Source organism: Syzygium oleosum, unplaced genomic scaffold (genome assembly GCF_021117445.2).
Source record: "Syzygium oleosum isolate NSW1041296 unplaced genomic scaffold, Sole_v2.1 Sole_v2.02, whole genome shotgun sequence".
NCBI classification, from domain to species: Eukaryota; Viridiplantae; Streptophyta; class Magnoliopsida; order Myrtales; family Myrtaceae; genus Syzygium; species Syzygium oleosum.
This window is the reverse complement of record NW_026607486.1, coordinates 19,119,890-19,139,057: the sequence shown is the minus strand read 5'-3', so window position 1 is coordinate 19,139,057 and position 19,168 is coordinate 19,119,890. Positions and strand designations below refer to the sequence as shown.

The window sequence follows — 19,168 nt, the reverse complement described above, 5'->3', positions numbered from 1 at the left end:
GCGATCTTTGTGTCCGGTGGCTCGAAGATTTGATCGCGAGTTCAGTGAAAAACGAACCAGATGGTGTTCTCTGCATAAAATTCTCGAATTCAAGGGTCCAAACGACAAACGTCAATTTTGCGGGGGGTAGCTAGTAAAAGACCTTGAAACCTTTGGAAAATCGTTGGAAAACAGCCACGAGTGGGGACGAAACATCGTAACGAAACTCCCCAGAAGTTCAATTGGTGCATTGGCGTTTCGTTTGTCGGATGCGGCGAGAAACACAAAGCGTTTCGTATTTAAGGGGGTGCAATAATTGAGACGTGTCAGCTCTGGATTGGCTGGACCGATGATAATTAGGCTCCCCCCGCGAGTGAGGGATTAATTGACGAATCAGTAGAGGTTGCAAATGAGGTGTATGATTGTGGCCCACGTGGGCATGCGGTCTTTGCAGTTAACGACGGTAATTTAGTGAAGTTAGAAGATCGGGTATTTATAAATAACGGTAATTAGCCTTGAATCTTGGGAGCACCGGTGTAAGAGCGTCATGCCAAAAGTAGGGGTGAGCAAAAGAATCGAATCGAACAAGAAACCACTCGGATCGGATTGAACCTGTCGGTTCTAGACGGTTTCCATGGTTACCAATTCTTAAAATTTGGAACCGGTGAATATAGATCCGATTCTTAGTTCCATGTGTGCACCACCCACTCGAAGCACCCGGATCGGATCAACTTTTTTCTTTTTAATCTTGTTATTACAAAACTATAAACCCTTCTCGTTCTTCATCTTTACTTGCCCCACTCCGAAAACCCTAATTACCCCATTCCTAATTTGAAGTGAAGCTTGAGAATTTCGAGCCAAACTCTTATTAATGATTGGTATGATTGTCTAACTTTGTTGCAAACTCACACACACTTGATGAATATTATATCTTTGTTTGTGGAGATGATCATCATATTTAGCTTATCTCGAACTTGTTCTATTGATATCACTTATGTAGTAGTTTACACTATGTAATAACACTTGCGGTCTTATTGAAAATAGAAACAAAAAAGGGAGAGTATACCACCAATTCCTAAACCTATCCAGAAATCAGACCAGACTGGTCATTCTAGTTCTCGGGTGGGTCCACATCAACTGGGTGGTTCACGGTTCCACAAACTCGAAATCGGTTATTCTAGTCCGATTCCCTGCTTCGGGTTGGGAACCGACCCACCGTAGAATCGAGTACCCCTAGTTCAAAGATTTCGTTTTCGTTTTTTTTTTTTGCGTTATTATTGTTTGAATTCCGTAGTCAAGTTTGGCATTTTATGAATTCCTAATCTTTCTCAAGATGCTCCCAAGAAGGAAAATTGTTCAAAAAGTCTCAAACTTATTGTACGGCATAGTGGTGAGCATGGTTCCAGGATAGAACCTGGTACCTGAGAACCTGACCAGTGGAAATCTGTAGTTTCAGGTTTCAAAGTATGTAAGGTAGGTTTCAAGTTCTAAAAATTAGGAAACCTGTTTCGACATATAAGTTCCGGGTTCTAGGTAAGTGGAATCTGAAACTTGAAACCTAAATAAGTTTTTTTTGTTTTTTCTTGGTTTATATCTTCACATGATATTGCGGTGTTTCATGACGTTAGATGATAAGTGTATAACCTGGAACTTTTAGTCTGAGCTTTCATTTTTGACTTGTTAATGTTTCATATTCTTCATGTATCTAAATATAAGTTGTGGTTAATAGCTCATAGCAGCAAATTGTTGTCATTAAAGGTGATGATTCACTGCAATAGTTTAATTAATAATACATGTGGAATCTGGGTAGACCCTAAAACCGACCCTCAAACTTGTGATAGGGTAGGTTCCAAGTTCCAAAAAATGAGGAACCTATTATCATGGGTGGAACCTATATAGAACATGAAACCGCTCACCCCTAGTATTGATTTACGCAATGACTTTTCATTTTAATTATATTTATTTGAACCATAATCTCAAGAAAACTAGTCTTTTGTATTCTCTTTGGTGAATGATAAGTTTGTTCAGTATTGTTGTGTTCATTTTCGTTTTATTTAACTAAAAATGAAATTAAAAAAAAAAGAACCTGTTAGTACCTAAAACCTGTGACGGGGTAGGTTCTAGGTTTTAGATTTTGATGGGTAGATTCCAAGTTCTAAAAAATGAGGAACATGTACCCGAGGGTAGGTTCCAGGTTTCATGTGGAACCTGGAACCGCTCACCCTTAACCGCATACAATTTATTCATAAACCTTTCAATTTGGCCAATTTAGTCCTAAACCTTTCGGCGATTTGCTAATTTAATCTTTCCGGCTAATTTTGATCCAAAATCGATAACATGGATGTCGGTCGTCCAACATGGCACGATTGGCGTAGACTTGAACAATTTTTTGCAATTTTTTAAAATAATTCTATATCTTTTTACATTTCTTCTTCCTTGAAGGGTCGGCAGGGGTTGCCAGCCAAAGGCAAGAGCCGCAACACCTTCCCCAACCGTGGCCGAGGCCTCGATGACCTTCACCTCTATGTGAGGTGAGGGCTGTCATGGCCCTCACCACGCACAAAGGCGAAGGTCGCAATGGCCCTCGCCGCAAACAAAGGTGAAGGCCACAATGGTCTCGCCGTGCACAGAGGCAACCCTCGCCTCACACAAAGGCGAAGGCTGCAACAACCCTTGCCGTGAATAGAGGCAAAGGTCGCAACAACCATCGCCAAGGCCTCGGCAGCCCCGCTGGCCCTTTGGGGAAGAAGAACAGTAAAAAAAAATGAAAGAAAAGAAAACTATTAGAAAATTTATAAAAAATTCAACAAAATTTTAAAAAATTACAAAAACTGTCCATGTTCAAATGCTGGCCGTGCCACGTATGATAGTTGGTGTCTATGTCGTCAATTTCTTATCAAAATTAGTCGGAAGGACTAAATTGGCAAATCATTAAAAAGTTTAGGATTAAATTTGTAAATTGAAAGGTTTATAACTGAATTGACCGCCATATAATAAATTTAAAACTTCTTGGACAATTTTCCTCTCCCCAATAAGTGAAGGGATCGTTCAATTGCAAATATTTACATAAAATAGTTTAAATAATCTATATCATGCCTGAAATCTTTTCATATCAATTAGCTCTTCGTGCTTTCCCCAAAATATCTCGACATCCCCGTACCCGACAACCAAGTAAAGTGTCTTGAAAAATGAAATATTCAAAGATTACTAGAGACTGTGAGAATAGAGTTTTCTAGAACAAGAGTTTGGGAAATTTTCATATCGAGAAAATGTGAGGATAGATTGACGTTTCTTTGTTTTTTTTTTTGTTTATTATATCTTTAACCCAACTCTCTGACTTTTGCTTTACCTCGATACTAGCGTCCCCCACAATCTTTTTACTAGCAGGGCCGCATGCCTATTGTCGACGTTTCTTTGTTTAGTTACATGTTGATTGATCACCTTCATTATTCGTCGCATTAATCAAGTATAAACTCTTAATAAATGAAAGTGGCTTGTACATTTAAACCGGCAAAGATTTGATAACTGACTTACATGTCGAAGGAAACTCACGTCCAGAACTTAATTACTTTTTTGGTCGAGGGTTCGCTAGCGGGCGAAGAGACGGAATAAACAAAACAATTTTACAGGTGATTCATGATTAATACTGAATTTAATCAAATTAAAAGTCAAAGTGGCTACACGACCCTCCTCTTTGCATTGATGAAATGAAATGACTAACATGGCTTGCGAGCGTGGTGGGTGCACGAGACGAACGTAATCAATTGTTTCCGGCGCGATTATAATATGAATTGGACAGATGGATTCACTTTAATATGGATCGAACTCATCCTAGTAAAATTTAAAGTAGCCCACCTGAGTAAGCATGACACTGGAGATAAAAGAGATGATCTCACTATAATTTTCGATACACTCGACACACGAGCGATTAACCCAATTATTTCATATTTCACAGGGGCGCGATACAAAAAACCATAACAAAATTACCCTCTCACGAGCGCGCACACTCTCCATACGTTAAACAAGATCATATATCTCGGACCGGCAGTGAACCTAAGAAAAATCCGAATGGTTAATTAGCGGTCGGGGCCGCATCGTCCTTCATTTCTGCTTGGATGGCTGCAGCCAACTGGTCATAGCCTTCGCCCCATGCACCCTCCATCTCTTCACTCCACTTCTCTCCCACCGTCTCTTCGATCGTCCTCAGCAGCGCATCTCTCACCACCTGGTTCCCAGATCAGTGAGTTCAGCAACAGCAATCTACGTGATGATGATGATTAATGGAGGTATAAGCACAACAACTTGCGGGATTGACCGTCAATGGCTGCCGCATCGCCGTGGGGCTGGTGGTGGTGGCGGCGGCGGCGGCGGCGGCGGCCGCGCGCCATTGATCTCAATTCCATGGCGGAGCGGGGAACGAGGCGGGGGCGAGGCTTGTTCCCTTACGATGGAGATACGCGCATGGAGAGAGAGAGCGGTGAAATCGGAAGGGGGGAGGTTTAATGGAGGAGAGGTGGAGAATATTGGGGCTTTAAAACACTTCCATCGTATCAAATATGGATTAAGAAACGAGGTTTATAACCCAAACACCAATTCGACGGGTCTAATCTGTTGAAAATATATCTCGAGTTTGAGCCCGAAGCGAAAATCTGAATATTCTGATTTGATAATTTGCGAACATCCGAAATCAAGCAAAAAAAAAAAAGGAAATATCTGAAATTCTCTTTCCTAATACACGTTGGAGTCTGTTCTCAAACAAGAAATATTGGACTTTGACTCGGTCAACATGTCAGAAGAAAGAAATCAACGAAAAAATAAAGGAAAGTCGTATTGGGTTGTTGCCTTCTCCAACTAGGTGTTGACTTCTTTGACCAATTCAAATATTCGTTTCTTATTGGCGGTGGCTTATATATATATTTTCATGGGCTGCTCTGTGGACGACGAACAGAAATCTTGAAGCGCCGTTTTCTCTGAGTGCCGTGGGTACCAAATTTCCGAATGACATCCATAGGTGCTGGTTGCTTGGTAGTGGGTTCGTGATTTTGTTCGTGAAATTACACCAAGAGTTCAAATGTTCGTAGCGATTAAATCTTGTGATAAGATTTGTGTATAATTTCTTCGTGAGATTGATAGATTATTTCGTGAGGAATTGTGAGGCTAAACACTGCGTGTGTTATTGGGTGTAATTGAGGCTTGAGAAACACTTAGAGTGTTTGAGTGACTCGAGTGTGGTTGTAATCTCCGTTGTATCGGTTGATCTATAGTGGAATTCCGTGCTGCTCTCCCCGTGAACGTAGGTCACTACGATCGAACCACGTAAATCTGGTGTCCGATTTATTTTCTTATTCTGTCAATTTTGTTGTTTGATCGCTTGGCTTCCGCAACATAATCAATACAGGACGGTAGTAGCTGCCGTGTGCCCGAGGCACTTTTACATCGACGGAGTCCCGTAGCGACCTCGACGCGCGAGGCAGGAAGGGTACCGACGTAATTTGCGACCAACGTGAAAAAGCCGGCGTTGACTCAGGGGCGGTGGGGAGAGCCAATCGCAGGGGAAGGAGTTGAGCAAGAACAAGCGACGGAGGAAGTTGCGTCAAACGGCACTCACCATCTCACCATCAATGCCGGGAGAGGCGGTTCCCAGACCCCCCACTCAGTGAGTGGGACCGGACCGAGTCAAACTTTGGCTTTTCCCAGTCCCTTCTCCCCACCTCCCCCAGCCGTGAGCCGAGTCCCTCTTCAATCTTTCAGTTGTTGCGTGATTGCAATCAAAATTAAAGATGGAGCTAGAGCCCTACTCCGTAACCATCCATACAAGGCGAGCTTAGAGTGACTTTGAAACATAGCCTATATAAGAAAGAAAGGGAAATTTCAGCGATGGTTATTGTTATTAATAATTTACGGGATAGATAGTTTAGGAATCACGTAACAGAAGAGGCGATCTTTTGTGTCCGGTGGCTCGAGGATCTGATCGCGAGTTCATTGGAAAACGAAAACGAACCAGATGGTGTTCTCTGCATAAAATTCTTGAATTCGGGGGTCCAAACGAAAAACGTCAATTTTGCCCGGGCGGGGTAGCCAGTAAAAGACCTTGAAACCTGTGGAAATTCGTTCGAAAACAGCCACGAGTGGGGACGAAACATCGTAACGAAACTCCCCCGAAGTTCAACTGGTGCACTGGCGTTTCGTTTGTCGGACGCGGCGAGAACTACAAAGCGTTTCGGATTTAAGGGTGTGCAATAATTGAGACGTGTCAGCCCTGGATTGGCTGCACCGATGATAATTGGGCTCCCCCGCGAGTGAGGGATTAATTGACGAATCGGAAGAGGTTGCATATGAGGTGTACGATTGTGGCCCACGTGGGCATGCGGTCTTTGCAGTTAACGACGGTAATTTAGTGAAGCAAGAAGATCGGGTATTTATAAATAACGGTAATTAGCCTTGAATCTTGGGAGCACAAGTGTCAGAACGTCATGCCCAAAATAGGGGTGAGCAAAACAATTAGACCGAACCGAGAATCACTCGGATCGAATTGAACCTGTCGGTTCTGGGCGGTTTCCATAGTTACCGGTTTTTAAAATTTGGAACCGGTGAATGTGGATACGATTTCTAGTTCCATATGTGCACCGCTCACTCGGAGCACCTGGACTGGATCGACTTTTTTCTTTTTAATCTTGTTATTACAAAACTATAAACCCTCCTCATTCTTCATCTTTACTCTCCCACGCCCGAAAACCCTAATTGCCCCATTCCTAATTTGAAGTGAAGCTCGAGAATTTCGAGGAAAACTCTTATTAATGATTGTCACGATTGTCTAACTTCGTTGCAAACTCACACACACTTGATGAACATTATATCTTTGTTTGTGGAGATCATCATCATATTTAGCTTATCTCGAACTTGTTCTATTGATATCACTTATGTAGAAGTTTACACTATATAACAACACTTGCGGTCTTACTGGAAATAGAAAAAAAAGGGGGGGGGGGGGGGGGGAGTATACCACCAATTCCTATACCCACCCGCAAATCGACCGGACTGGTCGTTCTAATTTTCGAGGGGGGGGGGGGGGGGGGAGAGTATACCACCAATTCCTAGACCCACCCAGAAATCAGACCGGACTGGTCGTTCTAATTTTCGAGTGGGTCCACGTCGATTGGGTGGTTCACGGTTCCACAAACTCGAAACCGGTCATTCTAGTTCGATTCCCTGCTTCAGGTTGGGAACCGACCCACCGTAGAACCAAGTACCCCTAGTTCAAAGATTTCGTTTTCGTTTTTTTTTTCCATTATTATTAAATGAATTCTGTAGTCAAGTTTGGCATTTTATGAATTCCTAATCTTTCTCGAGATGCTCCCAAGAAGAAAAATTGTTCAAAAAGTCTTAAACTTATTGTACGGTATAGGGGTGAGCATGGTTCCAAGGTAGAACCTAGAATTTGAGAACCTATAGTTTCAGGTTCCAAAGTATGCAGGGTAGGTTCTAGGTTCCAAACAAGTTTTTTGGTAGGTGGAACCTATTTCGATAGGTAGATTCCAGGTTTTAGGTAGATGGAACCTGAAATCTGAAATCTAAAACTTGAAACCTAAACAAGTTTTTTGTGTTTTTTCTTGGTTTATATCTTCACGTCATCTTGTGGTTTTTCATGGCGTTAGATGATTAGTATATAATCTGGAACCACTAGTCTGAGTTTTCATTTTATGACATGTTAATGTTTCATATTCTTCGTGTATCTAAATATAAGTTGTGGTTAGTAGATCATAGCATCAAATGATGGTCATTAAAGGTGATAATTCACTGCAATGAATTGATTAATAATACATGTTGAATCTGGGCAGACTCTGAAACCGACCCTCAAACTTGTGATAGGGTAGGTTCCGAGTTCCAAAAAATGAGGAATCTATTATCATGGGTGGAACCTATACAAAACATGGAACTGCTCACCCCTAATATCGATTCAAGCAATGATTTTTTATTTTAATTATATTTATTTGAACTATAATGTCAGGAAAGCTAGTCTTTTGTATTCTCTTTGGTGAATGATAAGCTTGTTCAGTATTATTGCATTTATTTTCATTTTGTTTAATTAAAAATGAAATAAAATAAAAAAAGAACGTGTTAGACCCTAGAACCTATCTTGGAAACTGTGACAGGATAGGTTCTAGGTTTCAGGTTTCAGGTTTCGACGAGTAGGTTCCAAATTCTAAAAAATGAGAAACATGTAACCGAGGATAGGTTCCAGATTCTATGTGAAACCTGTAATGAACCTAGAGCCGTTTATCTTTAACGGCATATAAGTTATTCATAAACTTTTCAATTTGGCCAATTTAGTCCTAAACCTTTTTGCGATTTGCTAATTTAATCTTTCCGGCTAATTTTGATCCAAAATCGATGACATGGATGCCGGTTGTCCAACATGGCACGATTGACGTAGACTTGAACAATTTTTGCAATTTTTAAAAATAATTCTATATTTTTTTTACATTTCTTCTTCCTTGAAGGGTCGGCAAGGGTTGCCGGCCAAAGGCAAGAGCCACGACACCCTCCCCAATCATGGGCGAGGGCACAATGACCTTCGCCTCTATGTGAGGCGAGGGCTATCACGGCCCTCACCACACACAAAGGCGAAGGTCGCAATGGCCCTCACTGCACACAAAGGTGAAGGCCACAACGGTCTCTTCATTCCCAAAGGCAACCCTCGCCTCACACAAAGGCAAAGGCTGCAACGACCCTTGTCGTGCATAGAGGCAAAGGTCGCGACAACCATCGCCAAGGCCTCAGCAACCCCACCGGCCCTTTGGGGAAGAAGAACAGTAAAAAAAAAATGAAAGAAAAGAAAACTATTAGAAAATTTATAAAAATTCAGTAAAATTGCAAAAATTGTCCATGTTCAATGCTAGCCGTGCCACGTATGATATTCGGTGTCCACGTCATCAATTTCTGATCAAAATTGACCGGAATGACTAAATTGATAAATCATCAAAAGTTTAGGATTAAATTGGCGAATTGAAAGGTTTATAACTAAATTGACCGCCATACAATAAGTTTAAGACTTCTTGGACAATTTTCCTCTCCCCAATAAGTGAAGGGATCATTCAATTGCAAATATTTACATAAAATAGTTTAAATAATCTATATCATGCCTGAAATCTTTTCATATTAATTAGCTCTTCGTGCTTTCCCCAAAATATCTCGACATCGCCGTACCCGATAACCAAGTAAAGTGTCTTGAAAAATGAAATATTCAAAGATTACGAGAGACTGTGAGAATAGAGTTTTCTAGGGCAAGAGTTTGGGAAATTTTCATGTCTAGAAAAGGTGAGGATAGATTGACGTTTCTTTGTTTTTTTTTTTGTTTATTATATCAATAACTCAACTCTCTAACTTTTTCTTTACTCGATACTAGCGTCCCCCCAATCCCTTTACTAGCAGGACCGCATATCTATTGGTGACGTTTCTTTGCTTAGTTACATGTTGATTGATCACCTTCATTATTCGTCGCATTAATCAAGTATAAACTCTTATTAAATGAAAGTGGCTTGTATATTTAAACCGGCAAAGATTTGATAACTGACTTACATGTCGAAGGAAACTCACGTCTAGAACTTAATTACTTTTTTGGTCGAGGGTTCCCTAGCGGGCGAAGAGACGGAATAAACAAAACAATTTTACAGGTGATTCATGATTAATACTGAATTTAATCAAATTAAAAGTCAAAGTGGCTACACGACCCCTCCTCTTTGCATTGATGAAATGACTAGCATGGCTTGCGAGCGTGGTGGGTGCACGCGACGAACGTAATCAATTGTTTCCGGCAGGATTATAATATGAAGGGAAAAAACCACCAAAAACCCCAAACTTTGCCATCTGTGACACATTTACCCCGAACTTTTTTTTGTGACACCAAAAACCCCGAACTTTGCTTTTTGTGACACATTTACCCCAATGTATTTCGTCCTTGGGCATTTTGTTCTTTTACTGCTTTTTATTTTTTTTTTTTTTTTTTTTTTTCCTTTCCGGCGAGGGGCCTCGCCGGCGTCGGCCTCGCCGGATCCGGCGAGGGGGCCCTCGCCGGCGTCGAGTGAGGGCGGCCCTCGCCGGCGTCGGGCGAGGTTCGCCCTCGCACGGGCGAGCGAGGGCGTCCTCGCCCGACTCGAGGCGAGGTCGACCCTCGCCGGCGTCGGGCGAGGGTCGACCTCGCCCGAGTCGGGCGAGGGACGCCCTCGCTCGCCCGTGAGGCGGACCTCGCCCGACGCCGGCGAGGGTCGCCCTCGCTGGGCGAGCGAGGCGGCCCTCGCCCGATCTGCGCGAGGTCGACCCTCGCCGGCGTCGGGCGAGGTCGACCTCGCTGAGCCGGGCGAGGGCCGCCCTCGCTCGCCCGTGCGAGGGCGACCTCGCCGGCGTCGGGCGAGGTCCGCCTCGCCCGGGCGAGCGAGGCGGTCCTCGCCCGATCTGGCGAGGTCGACCCTCGCCGGCGTCGAGCGAGGGCGGCCCTCGCCGGATCCGCGCGGGAGGCCCTCGTCCGACTCGGGCGAGGTCGACCCTCGCCCGACGCCGACGAGGGTCGACCTCGCTCGAGTCGGGTGAGGGCGGCCCTCGCTCGCCCGTGCGAGGGCGAACCTCGCCCGACGCCGGCGAGGGTCGCCGCCGGGCGAGCGAGGGCCGCCCTCACCCGACTCGAGCGAGGTCGACCCTCGTCGGCGTCGGGCGAGGGTCGACCTCGCCCGAGCCGGGCGAGGGCCGCCCTCGCTCGCCCAGGCGAGGGCGAGGCCGCCCGACGCCGGCGAGGGCCGCCCTCGCCGGATCTCGGCGAGGGCCGCCCTCGCTCGACGCCGGCGAGGGCCCCCTCGCCGGATCCGGCGAGGCGGGCCTCGCCGGAAAGGAAAAAAAAAAGAAAAAAAAAAAGAAAAAGCAGAAAAGACGAAAATGCCCATGGACTAAATACATTGGGGTAAATGTGTCACAAAAAGCAAAGTTCGGGGTTTTTGGTGTCACAAAAAAAAGTTCGGAGTAAATGTGTCACAGATGGCAAAGTTTGGGGTTCGGATTCACTTTGATATGAATCGAACTCATCCTAGTAAAACTTAAAGCAGTCCACCCGAGCAAGCATAACACTGGAGATAAGAGAGATGATCTCACTATAATTCTCGACACACGGGTGACTAACCCAATTATTTCATATGTCACAAGAGCGTGATACAAAAAACCATAACAAAATTACCCTATCACAAGCACGCACACTCTCCATACATTAAACAAGATCATATACCTCGGACCGGCAGTAAACCTAATAAAAATCCGAATGGTTAATTAGCGGTCGGGGCTGCATCGTCCTTCATTTCTGCTTGGATGGCTGCAGCCAACTGGTCATAGCCTTCGCCCCATGCACCCTCCATCTCTTCACTCCACTTCTCTCCCACTGCCTCTTCGATCGTCCTCAGCAGCGCATCTCTCACCACCTGGTTCACAGATCAGTGAGTTCAGCAACAGCAATCTACGTGATGATGATGATTAATGGAGGTATAAGCACAACAACATGCAAATTTAATCTGAGAAAGAGGAGCGAGGCATCTGTTACGGACATCGAAGTCGCGACCGGTGACTCCAATCCTGAGATGAACGGAGCCCAAGTGCTTCATAGCCGAACCCGCGATTGCAATCGCGCCACACTCACGGAGTTGGACGACCGATTCGCACGTCTGTTTAAGCACGACAAGACAGTATAAGCGAAATCACCGTGGAAAGGGAAGAACGGATGGAGGCAGGGAGAGATTAATTAGCGAAAGCCGAAAACAAGGGTTTGTAGATAATTATGTCATACGCATGATGTGTTTGAGAGAGACTCACCAACTTGAAGACCTTCATGGCATGAGCTTGGAGCTTGGGGTTGTTCTGGGGGATCTCGTCCGAATCTCTGAGGAAGGAGAACATGTTCTTGGCTTGCGGGGCGACCTCCATTATCCTTTTACACACATCATTTTCATGCATCAGCAGACGAACCATTTCGCTAGAATACTTAAATATTGAATCACTATTTCATCTAACAATTTAAGCTTTCAGAACAATTGGGTGCAATCCCACAAAATCCGACACATTTAAACTTAGCGAACGTATACACACAAACACAATCATACATCAGCAAGAAATCGATAGCGCTCTCACTCTCTCTCTCTCTGTCTCCATCTCTGAACTCACCGCAAGAACAAGCGAATGCTGTACTCAGGAACGTTTTGCTTCAGTATCCCCCATGACTCCTTCACCAGTACCTCTTGCTTCTCTGTTAATGCCATCTCTCTCTCTCTCTCTTTTTGCGCGAGTGCAATTGCGAGTGAAGTGGCTCATATATAAAGGCCAGCACGTCTGCGTCGCTGGCGTTCGTTTATGGCTGCCGCTTGCCCAACAAGTTGTCCTACTTGCCCAACAAGAAAGAAAGTTTCGACGTGTGGGCCATGTGTAAACTATCCTTAGATTTGTGGGGCATTGTGAATTCTGACCAATGAAATTTGGTCGCACGTACGTGTCAAACAAGCTCGTATTGATATTTTTACACTGCTTAGGTGGCCTATCCTTGTATCTAAAAAGTCTAAACTCCCGACCTCGCACGTCTCCCGAATCCGACGAGCCAATTGGCTGAACTTTCAACCAGAAAAGAAAAACCAGCTGAACTTTCCGACCCAAGAAAACATTAGCTGAACTTGATTTAAGTAAGATATAATGGCTGTAAATGTAATTTCGTTTGTCTGGCTTAACTTGATTAATCAATCGTAAACCAAGATATTACTTTCTTACTAACGTGTTGCCTAAGGAAATTTAACAAAAAAGTCCTAAATCTATTGTATTTATGCCAATTTAGTCATGAACTTTTTGGCAATTTGCCAATTGAATCTTTCGAGACAATTTTTTTCCGGAAATCGCTGACAGAGATGCCTATCAATTTGACCAGTCGCCCTCTTTCCCTTGAGAAAAAAAAAATTGGGCCTATCAATTTCCTCCACGCGTTCTCTTTTCTCTCGCTCCATGAATTAATATATTGTTATGAGTTAAGTAAGGCAGGCATTTGTATAATCTCCAATCTCACTTGTTTAATAAAAGGATTATCTTATACTACTATTGCACGCTAAACATGCCATTAATATAATTACACGCCAAACATATTCATTCGTGACACTACTTTCTTAGCCTATACCTAAAAAGACACTTAAATTAGAACTGATCATTGTCCAACCATCGACCGCCCGTCGTCCGTGCGGGATAGGCCCGATGAATTTCTTTTAGAATGGCTCGGTCTAAGCGAGAAATTCTTCGTACGTCGTAGTCCCGACCGAGTTTTTCTGCCAGAGGATTTAAGGTTTTTTTTTTTTTTTCGAAATGATAAAGCAAGAATGGGCAAAGGATTTTTCGGATGGGCTTGTCCCAACCCATCTAGCTGTGTGTTGCAAACTCATGGGATGTCGCCTAATCAACTATCACATCCCTTTTCGCTCCTCCTGATCCAATGGCATTGCACACCAATGACTCGAATTGTTTGAGGCCTTTCCCATCTACTCGAACCGGACGGTTCAAACGACCCGTATACCGTTCCGGTCCATTGAATTATATATTCGACGTCAAAGCGCTTCTTCTTCTTCTTTTTTCTTCAAATATTTACATACACCAGTTTAGACTCTCGAGAGCATAACACGTGATTATTACCGAAAGTAAATTAGTTACTCATATGTGTGAGACGAACCCGTGGTCACGAGATGACTCGAGCCCACCCAAAATGACGGGCCAAGAACTCCAACTTGGGGGTCGAGACACATATTTTCAATAAATTACATATATGTACACATATTTTTGAACCTAGGCGGGGAGGGTGCCACCACCGACCCCCCTTAGGTCCGCTCGTGCCCACACACACCTTCTTTAACCCCCGTCATATACAATAGATCATACTATCGTGCACATGATCCGTCTCCTTGATCGGACCCATCGACCGTCGGAATTATGCGTCTAATAAGTTTGGTCCCACTCGATGGTTATGAGATGTACAATAATTAGGTGCATAATTTTCTAATGTGCCTCTGTAGTTCTGATTTTTGTGGGTTCTTTCCTTTTTGCCTCAACTTTAGCACTTTTGGTAACAAGGCGCCGGCGTATACGTACCCTACATGAGATTAATTAGGGAAATAATTCAATAATTAAATATTATAAGGGTGTAAAGTTCCTTTTTTTAAAATTTTTTTTTTTTTATGAACATGGGATTTCACTATATGCTGTTTTTTGGACGGTGGGTGATCTCCACATCTTGTCCACTTTTTTAGAAGCCCATGGGTCCCTCTCAACCCAAAAAGCGAACCAAATGGCGAAATAAGGGGTATCGGCGGGAGCGACCCACGAAATTCTAGAATAATTCCCGATGCGCTTATGGGGCCCAATGCATCTCGGCCGTTGATTCATGTGGAATTCACGTGAGATGAGATCTAAATAATTTCGATGGTTGCAATTGACTGGACTCGTGGGCACCTAGTTGATGCGAGCATTGCTCGATTTTGGTACTAAATATGCTAAATTCAATAATTAAATATATATATGATGGTCTATGAAATTCACAAAATATGTGTACTTTTATACTTCCTAAGTCGAGGCATTATCTATCTCGCTTCGAACCCGGATACAGAGATGAGAAAATTCACGAATAACTCACTTGGAGGCCGGGGCCGGCCGGTTCGATGATCACCTAGCCGGTTCGGTTAGGGAAGGTTGCGATGTTCGCAAACTCTCTAAGTAAATCTCGAAACTTAATTACGGAGAAATTAATAAAGAAGATTTCTCTCCATGTTCAAGTAAAATTCAATTCACCCTCAGTAATTGCGAGTAAACATTTCACGTGCATCATCAGCACACAAAAGAATATTTCTATATTCAACAAAAAAAAACAGAATTTCAAAAGATAAAAAAAAAATAATATATAGAAGAAGAAGAAGAGGAGGAGGAGGAGAGAACAATTCTCCATCCGACCAGCGCTTGTCTCATTTGCAGAAGAAACGCCTCCGCTTGGCCGCGTTGGAGGCGGCCGCGTCGCCGCAGCTCCTGAAGAAGCGCTCGACCTCCCTGCGGCTTGCGACCTCGAAGAACTCGAGCCGACGATCCTCCGACACCGAGGCTCGTTTGCATGGGACGACCGCCGGCGTCGGCCTCGCCCTCGGCTTGCGGGGCGCGGCCGGGCAGGTCAGGGCCGGCGGGATCCTGTGCTCCCGCGACGTCAGGGTCCCGCACTCTTCCTCGCCAGCGGCTGGGTCGGACCTGGATTGGCTGCACCGATGATAATTAGGCTCCCCCCGCGAGTGAGGGATTAATTGACGAATCGGAAGAGGTTGCATATGAGGTGTACGATTGTGGCCCACGTGGGCATGCGGTCTTTGCAGTTAACGACGGTAATTTAGTGAAGCAAGAAGATCGAGTATTTATAAATAACGGTAATTAGCCTTGAATCGTGGGAGCACCAGTGTAAGAGCGTCATGCCAAAAGTAGGGGTGAGCAAAAGAATCGGATCGAACAGGAAATCACTCGGATCGAATTGAACCTGTCGGTTCTGGACGGTTTCCATGATTACCAATTCTTAAATTTTGGAACCGGTGAATATAGATCCGATTCTTAGTTCCATGTATGCACCACCCACTCGAAGCACCCGGATCGGATCGACTTTTTTCTTTTTAATCTTGTTATTACAAAACTATAAATCCTCCTCATTCTTCATCTTTACTTGCCCCACTCCGAAAACCCTAATTACCCCATTCCTAATTTGAAGTGAAGCTTGAGAATTTCGAGCCAAACTCTTATTAATGATTGGTATGATTGTCTAACTTCGTTGCAAACTCACACACACTTGATGAACATTATATCTTTGTTAGTGGAGATGATCATCATATTTAGTTTATCTCGAACTTGTTCTATTGATATCACTTATGTAGTAGTTTACACTATGTAATAACACTTGCGGTCTTACTAGAAATAGAAACAAAAAAGGGGAGTATACCACCAATTCCTAGACCCACCCAAAAATCAGACCAGACTGGTCGTTTCTAGTTCTCGGGTGGGTCCACGTCAACTGGGTGGTTCACGGTTCCACAAACTCGAAACCGGTTATTCTAGTCCGATTCCCTACTTCGGATTGGGAACCGACCCACCGTAGAATCGAGTACCCCTAGTTCAAAGATTTCGTTTTCGTTTTTTTTTTTTTTGCATTATTATTGTTTGAATTCCGTAGTCAAGTTTGGCATTTTATGAATTCCTAATCTTTCTCAAGATGCTCCCAAGAAGGAAAATTGTTCAAAAAGTTTCAAACTTATTATACGGCATAGTGGTGAGCATGGTTCCAGGATAGAACCTGGTACCTGAGAACCTGATCAGTGGAAACCTGTAGTTTCAGGTTTCAAAGTATGTAAGATAGGTTTCAAGTTCCAAAAATTAGGAAACCTGTTTCGACATATAGGTTCCGGGTTCTAGGTAAGTGGAATCTGAAACTTGAAACCTAAATAAGTTTTTTTTGTTTTTTCTTGGTTTATATCTTCACATGATATTGCGGTGCTTCATGACGTTAGATGATAAGTATATAACCTGGAACTATTAGTCTGAGCTTTCATTTTTGACTTGTTAATGTTTCATATTCTTCATGTATCTAAATATAAGTTGTGGTTAATAGCTCATAGCAGCAAATTGTGGTCATTAAAGGTGATGATTCACTGCAATAGTTTAATTAATAATACATGTGGAATCTGGGTAGACCCTAAAACCGACCCTCAAACTTGTGATAGGGTAGGTTCCAAGTTCCAAAAAATGAGGAACCTATTATCATGGGTGGAACCTATATAGAACATGAAACCGCTCACCCCTAGTATTGATTTACGCAATGACTTTTCATTTTAATTATATTTATTTGAACCATAATCTCAGGAAAACTAGTCTTTTGTATTCTCTTTGGTGAATGATAAGCTTGTTCAGTATTGTTGTGTTCATTTTCGTTTTGTTTAACTAAAAATGAAATTAAAAAAAAAAGAACCTGTTAGTACCTAGAACCCATGACAGGGTAGGTTCTAGGTTTTAGATTTTGATGGGTAGATTCCAAGTTCTAAAAAATGAGGAACATGTACCCGAGGGTAGGTTCCAGGTTTCATGTGGAACCTGGAACCGCTCACCCTTAACCGCATACAATTTATTCATAAACCTTTCAATTTGGCCAATTTAGTCCTAAACCTTTCGGCGATTTGCTAATTTAATCTTTCCGGCTAATTTTGATCCAAAATCGATGACATGGATGTCGGTCGTCCAACATGGCATGATTGGCGTAGACTTGAACAATTTTTTGCAATTTTTAAAAATAATTCTATATCTTTTTACATTTCTTCTTCCTTCAAGGGTCGGTAGGGGTTGCCAGCCAAAGGCAAGAGCCGCAACACCTTCCCCAACCGTGGCCGAGGCCTCGATGACCTTCACCTCTATGTGAGGTGAGGGCTGTCATGGCCCTCACCACGCACAAAGGCGAAGGTCGCAATGGCCCTCGCCGCAAACAAAGGTGAAGGCCACAATGGTCTCGCCGTGCATAGAGGCAACCCTCGCCTCACACAAAGGCGAAGGCTGCAACAACCCTTGCCGTGAATAGAGGCAAAGGTCGCAACAACCATCGCCAAGGCCTCGGCAGCCCCGCTGGCCCTTTGGGGAAGAAGAACAGTAAAAAAAAATGAAAGAAAAGAAAACTATTAGAAAATTTATAAAAAATTCAATAAAATTTAAAAAAATTACAAAAACTGTCCTTGTTCAATGCTGGCCGTGCTACGTATGATAGTTGGTGTCTATGTCATCAATTTCTTATCAAAATTGATCGGAAGGACTAAATTGGCAAATCATTAAAAAGTTTAGGATTAAATTGGCAAATTGAAAGGTTTATAACTGAATTGACCGCCATATAGTAAATGTAAAACTTCTTGGACAATTTTCCTCTCCCCAATAAGTGAAGGGATCATTCAATTGCAAATATTTACATAAAATAGTTTAAATAATCTATATCATGCATGAAATCTTTACATATCAATTAGCTCTTCGTGCTTTTCCCAAAATATCTCGACATCGCCGTACCCGACAATCAAGTAAAGTGTCTTGAAAAATGAAATATACAAAGATTACTAGAGACTGTGAGAATAGAGTTTTCTAGAACAAGAGTTTGGGAAATTTTCATATCGAGAAAATGTGAGGATAAGTTGACGTTTCTTTGTTTTTTTTTCTTGTCAATCATATCTCAACTCTTTAACTTTTGCTTTACTTGATATTAGCGTCTCCTCAATCCCTTTTTCAGCAGGGCCATGTGCCTATTGGTGACGTTTCTTTGCTTAGTTACATGTTGATTGATCACCTTCATTATTCGTCGCATTAATCAAGTATAAACTCTTATTAAATGAAAGTGGCTTGTACATTTAAACCGGCAAAGATTTGATAACTGACTTACATGTTGAAGGAAACTCATGTCCAGAACTTAATTACTTTTTTGGTCGTGGGTTCGCTAGCGGGCGAAAAGACGGAATAAACAAAACAATTTTACAGGTGATTCATGATTAATACTGAATTTAGTCAAATTAAAAGTCAAAGTGGCTACACGACCCTCCTCTTGCATTGATGAAATGACTAACATGGCTTGCGAGCGTGGTGGGTGCACGTGACGAACGTAATCAATTGTTTCCGACAGGATTATAATATGAATTGTACAGACGGATTCACTTTAGTATGAATCGAACTCATCCTAGTAAAACTTAAAGTAGCCCACCTGAGCAAGCATGACACTGGAGATAAAAGAGATGATCTCATTATAATTTTCGATACACTCGACACACGAGCGATCGACTAACCCAATTATTTCATATTTCACAAGGGCGCGACACAAAAAACCATAACAAAATTACCCTCTCACGAGTGCGCGCACTCTCCATACGTTAAACAAGATCATATACCTCGGACCGGCAGTGAACCTAATAAAAATCCGAATGGTTAATTAGCGGTCGGGGCCGCATCGTCCTTCATTTCTGCTTGGATGGCTGCAGCCTGCAGCCAACTGGTCATAGCCCTCGCCCCATGCACCCTCCATCTCTTCACTCCACTTCTCTCCCACCGCCTCTTCGATCGTCCTCAGCAGCGCATCTCTCACCACCTGGTTCCCAGA

General features: G+C 43.2%; 1 protein-coding gene across 1 annotated transcript; it reads right to left on the bottom strand.

Moving 5' to 3' along the window:
• Positions 1 to 11,094: 11,094 nt before the first annotated feature.
• Positions 11,095 to 12,313, bottom strand: LOC130137360 (non-symbiotic hemoglobin 2-like). Its single transcript, XM_056308275.1, has 4 exons — positions 12,175 to 12,313; positions 11,827 to 11,941; positions 11,562 to 11,678; positions 11,095 to 11,438 (listed from the first exon to the last, which is right to left on the bottom strand). The coding sequence occupies exons 1-4, from the start codon at positions 12,267 to 12,269 to the stop codon at positions 11,286 to 11,288; spliced, it is 480 nt and encodes a 159-aa protein (XP_056164250.1). The 5' UTR covers positions 12,270 to 12,313; the 3' UTR covers positions 11,095 to 11,285.
• Between the last annotated feature and the right edge of the window lie 6,855 nt (positions 12,314 to 19,168).

What these genes read in the sequence shown, in the direction of transcription:
- LOC130137360 (XM_056308275.1), bottom strand. Translation starts at nt 12,269, where the DNA reads ATGGCATTAACAGAGAAGCAAGAGGTACTGGTGAAGGAGTCATGGGGG. An exon ending in CCATGAAGGTCTTCAAGTTG is followed by an intron (nt 11,679 to 11,826) that starts GTGAGTCTCTCT and finishes GTGCTTAAACAG; the next exon opens with ACGTGCGAATCGGTCGTCCA. An exon ending in TCACCGGTCGCGACTTCGAT is followed by an intron (nt 11,439 to 11,561) that starts GTCCGTAACAGA and finishes TCTGTGAACCAG; the next exon opens with GTGGTGAGAGATGCGCTGCT.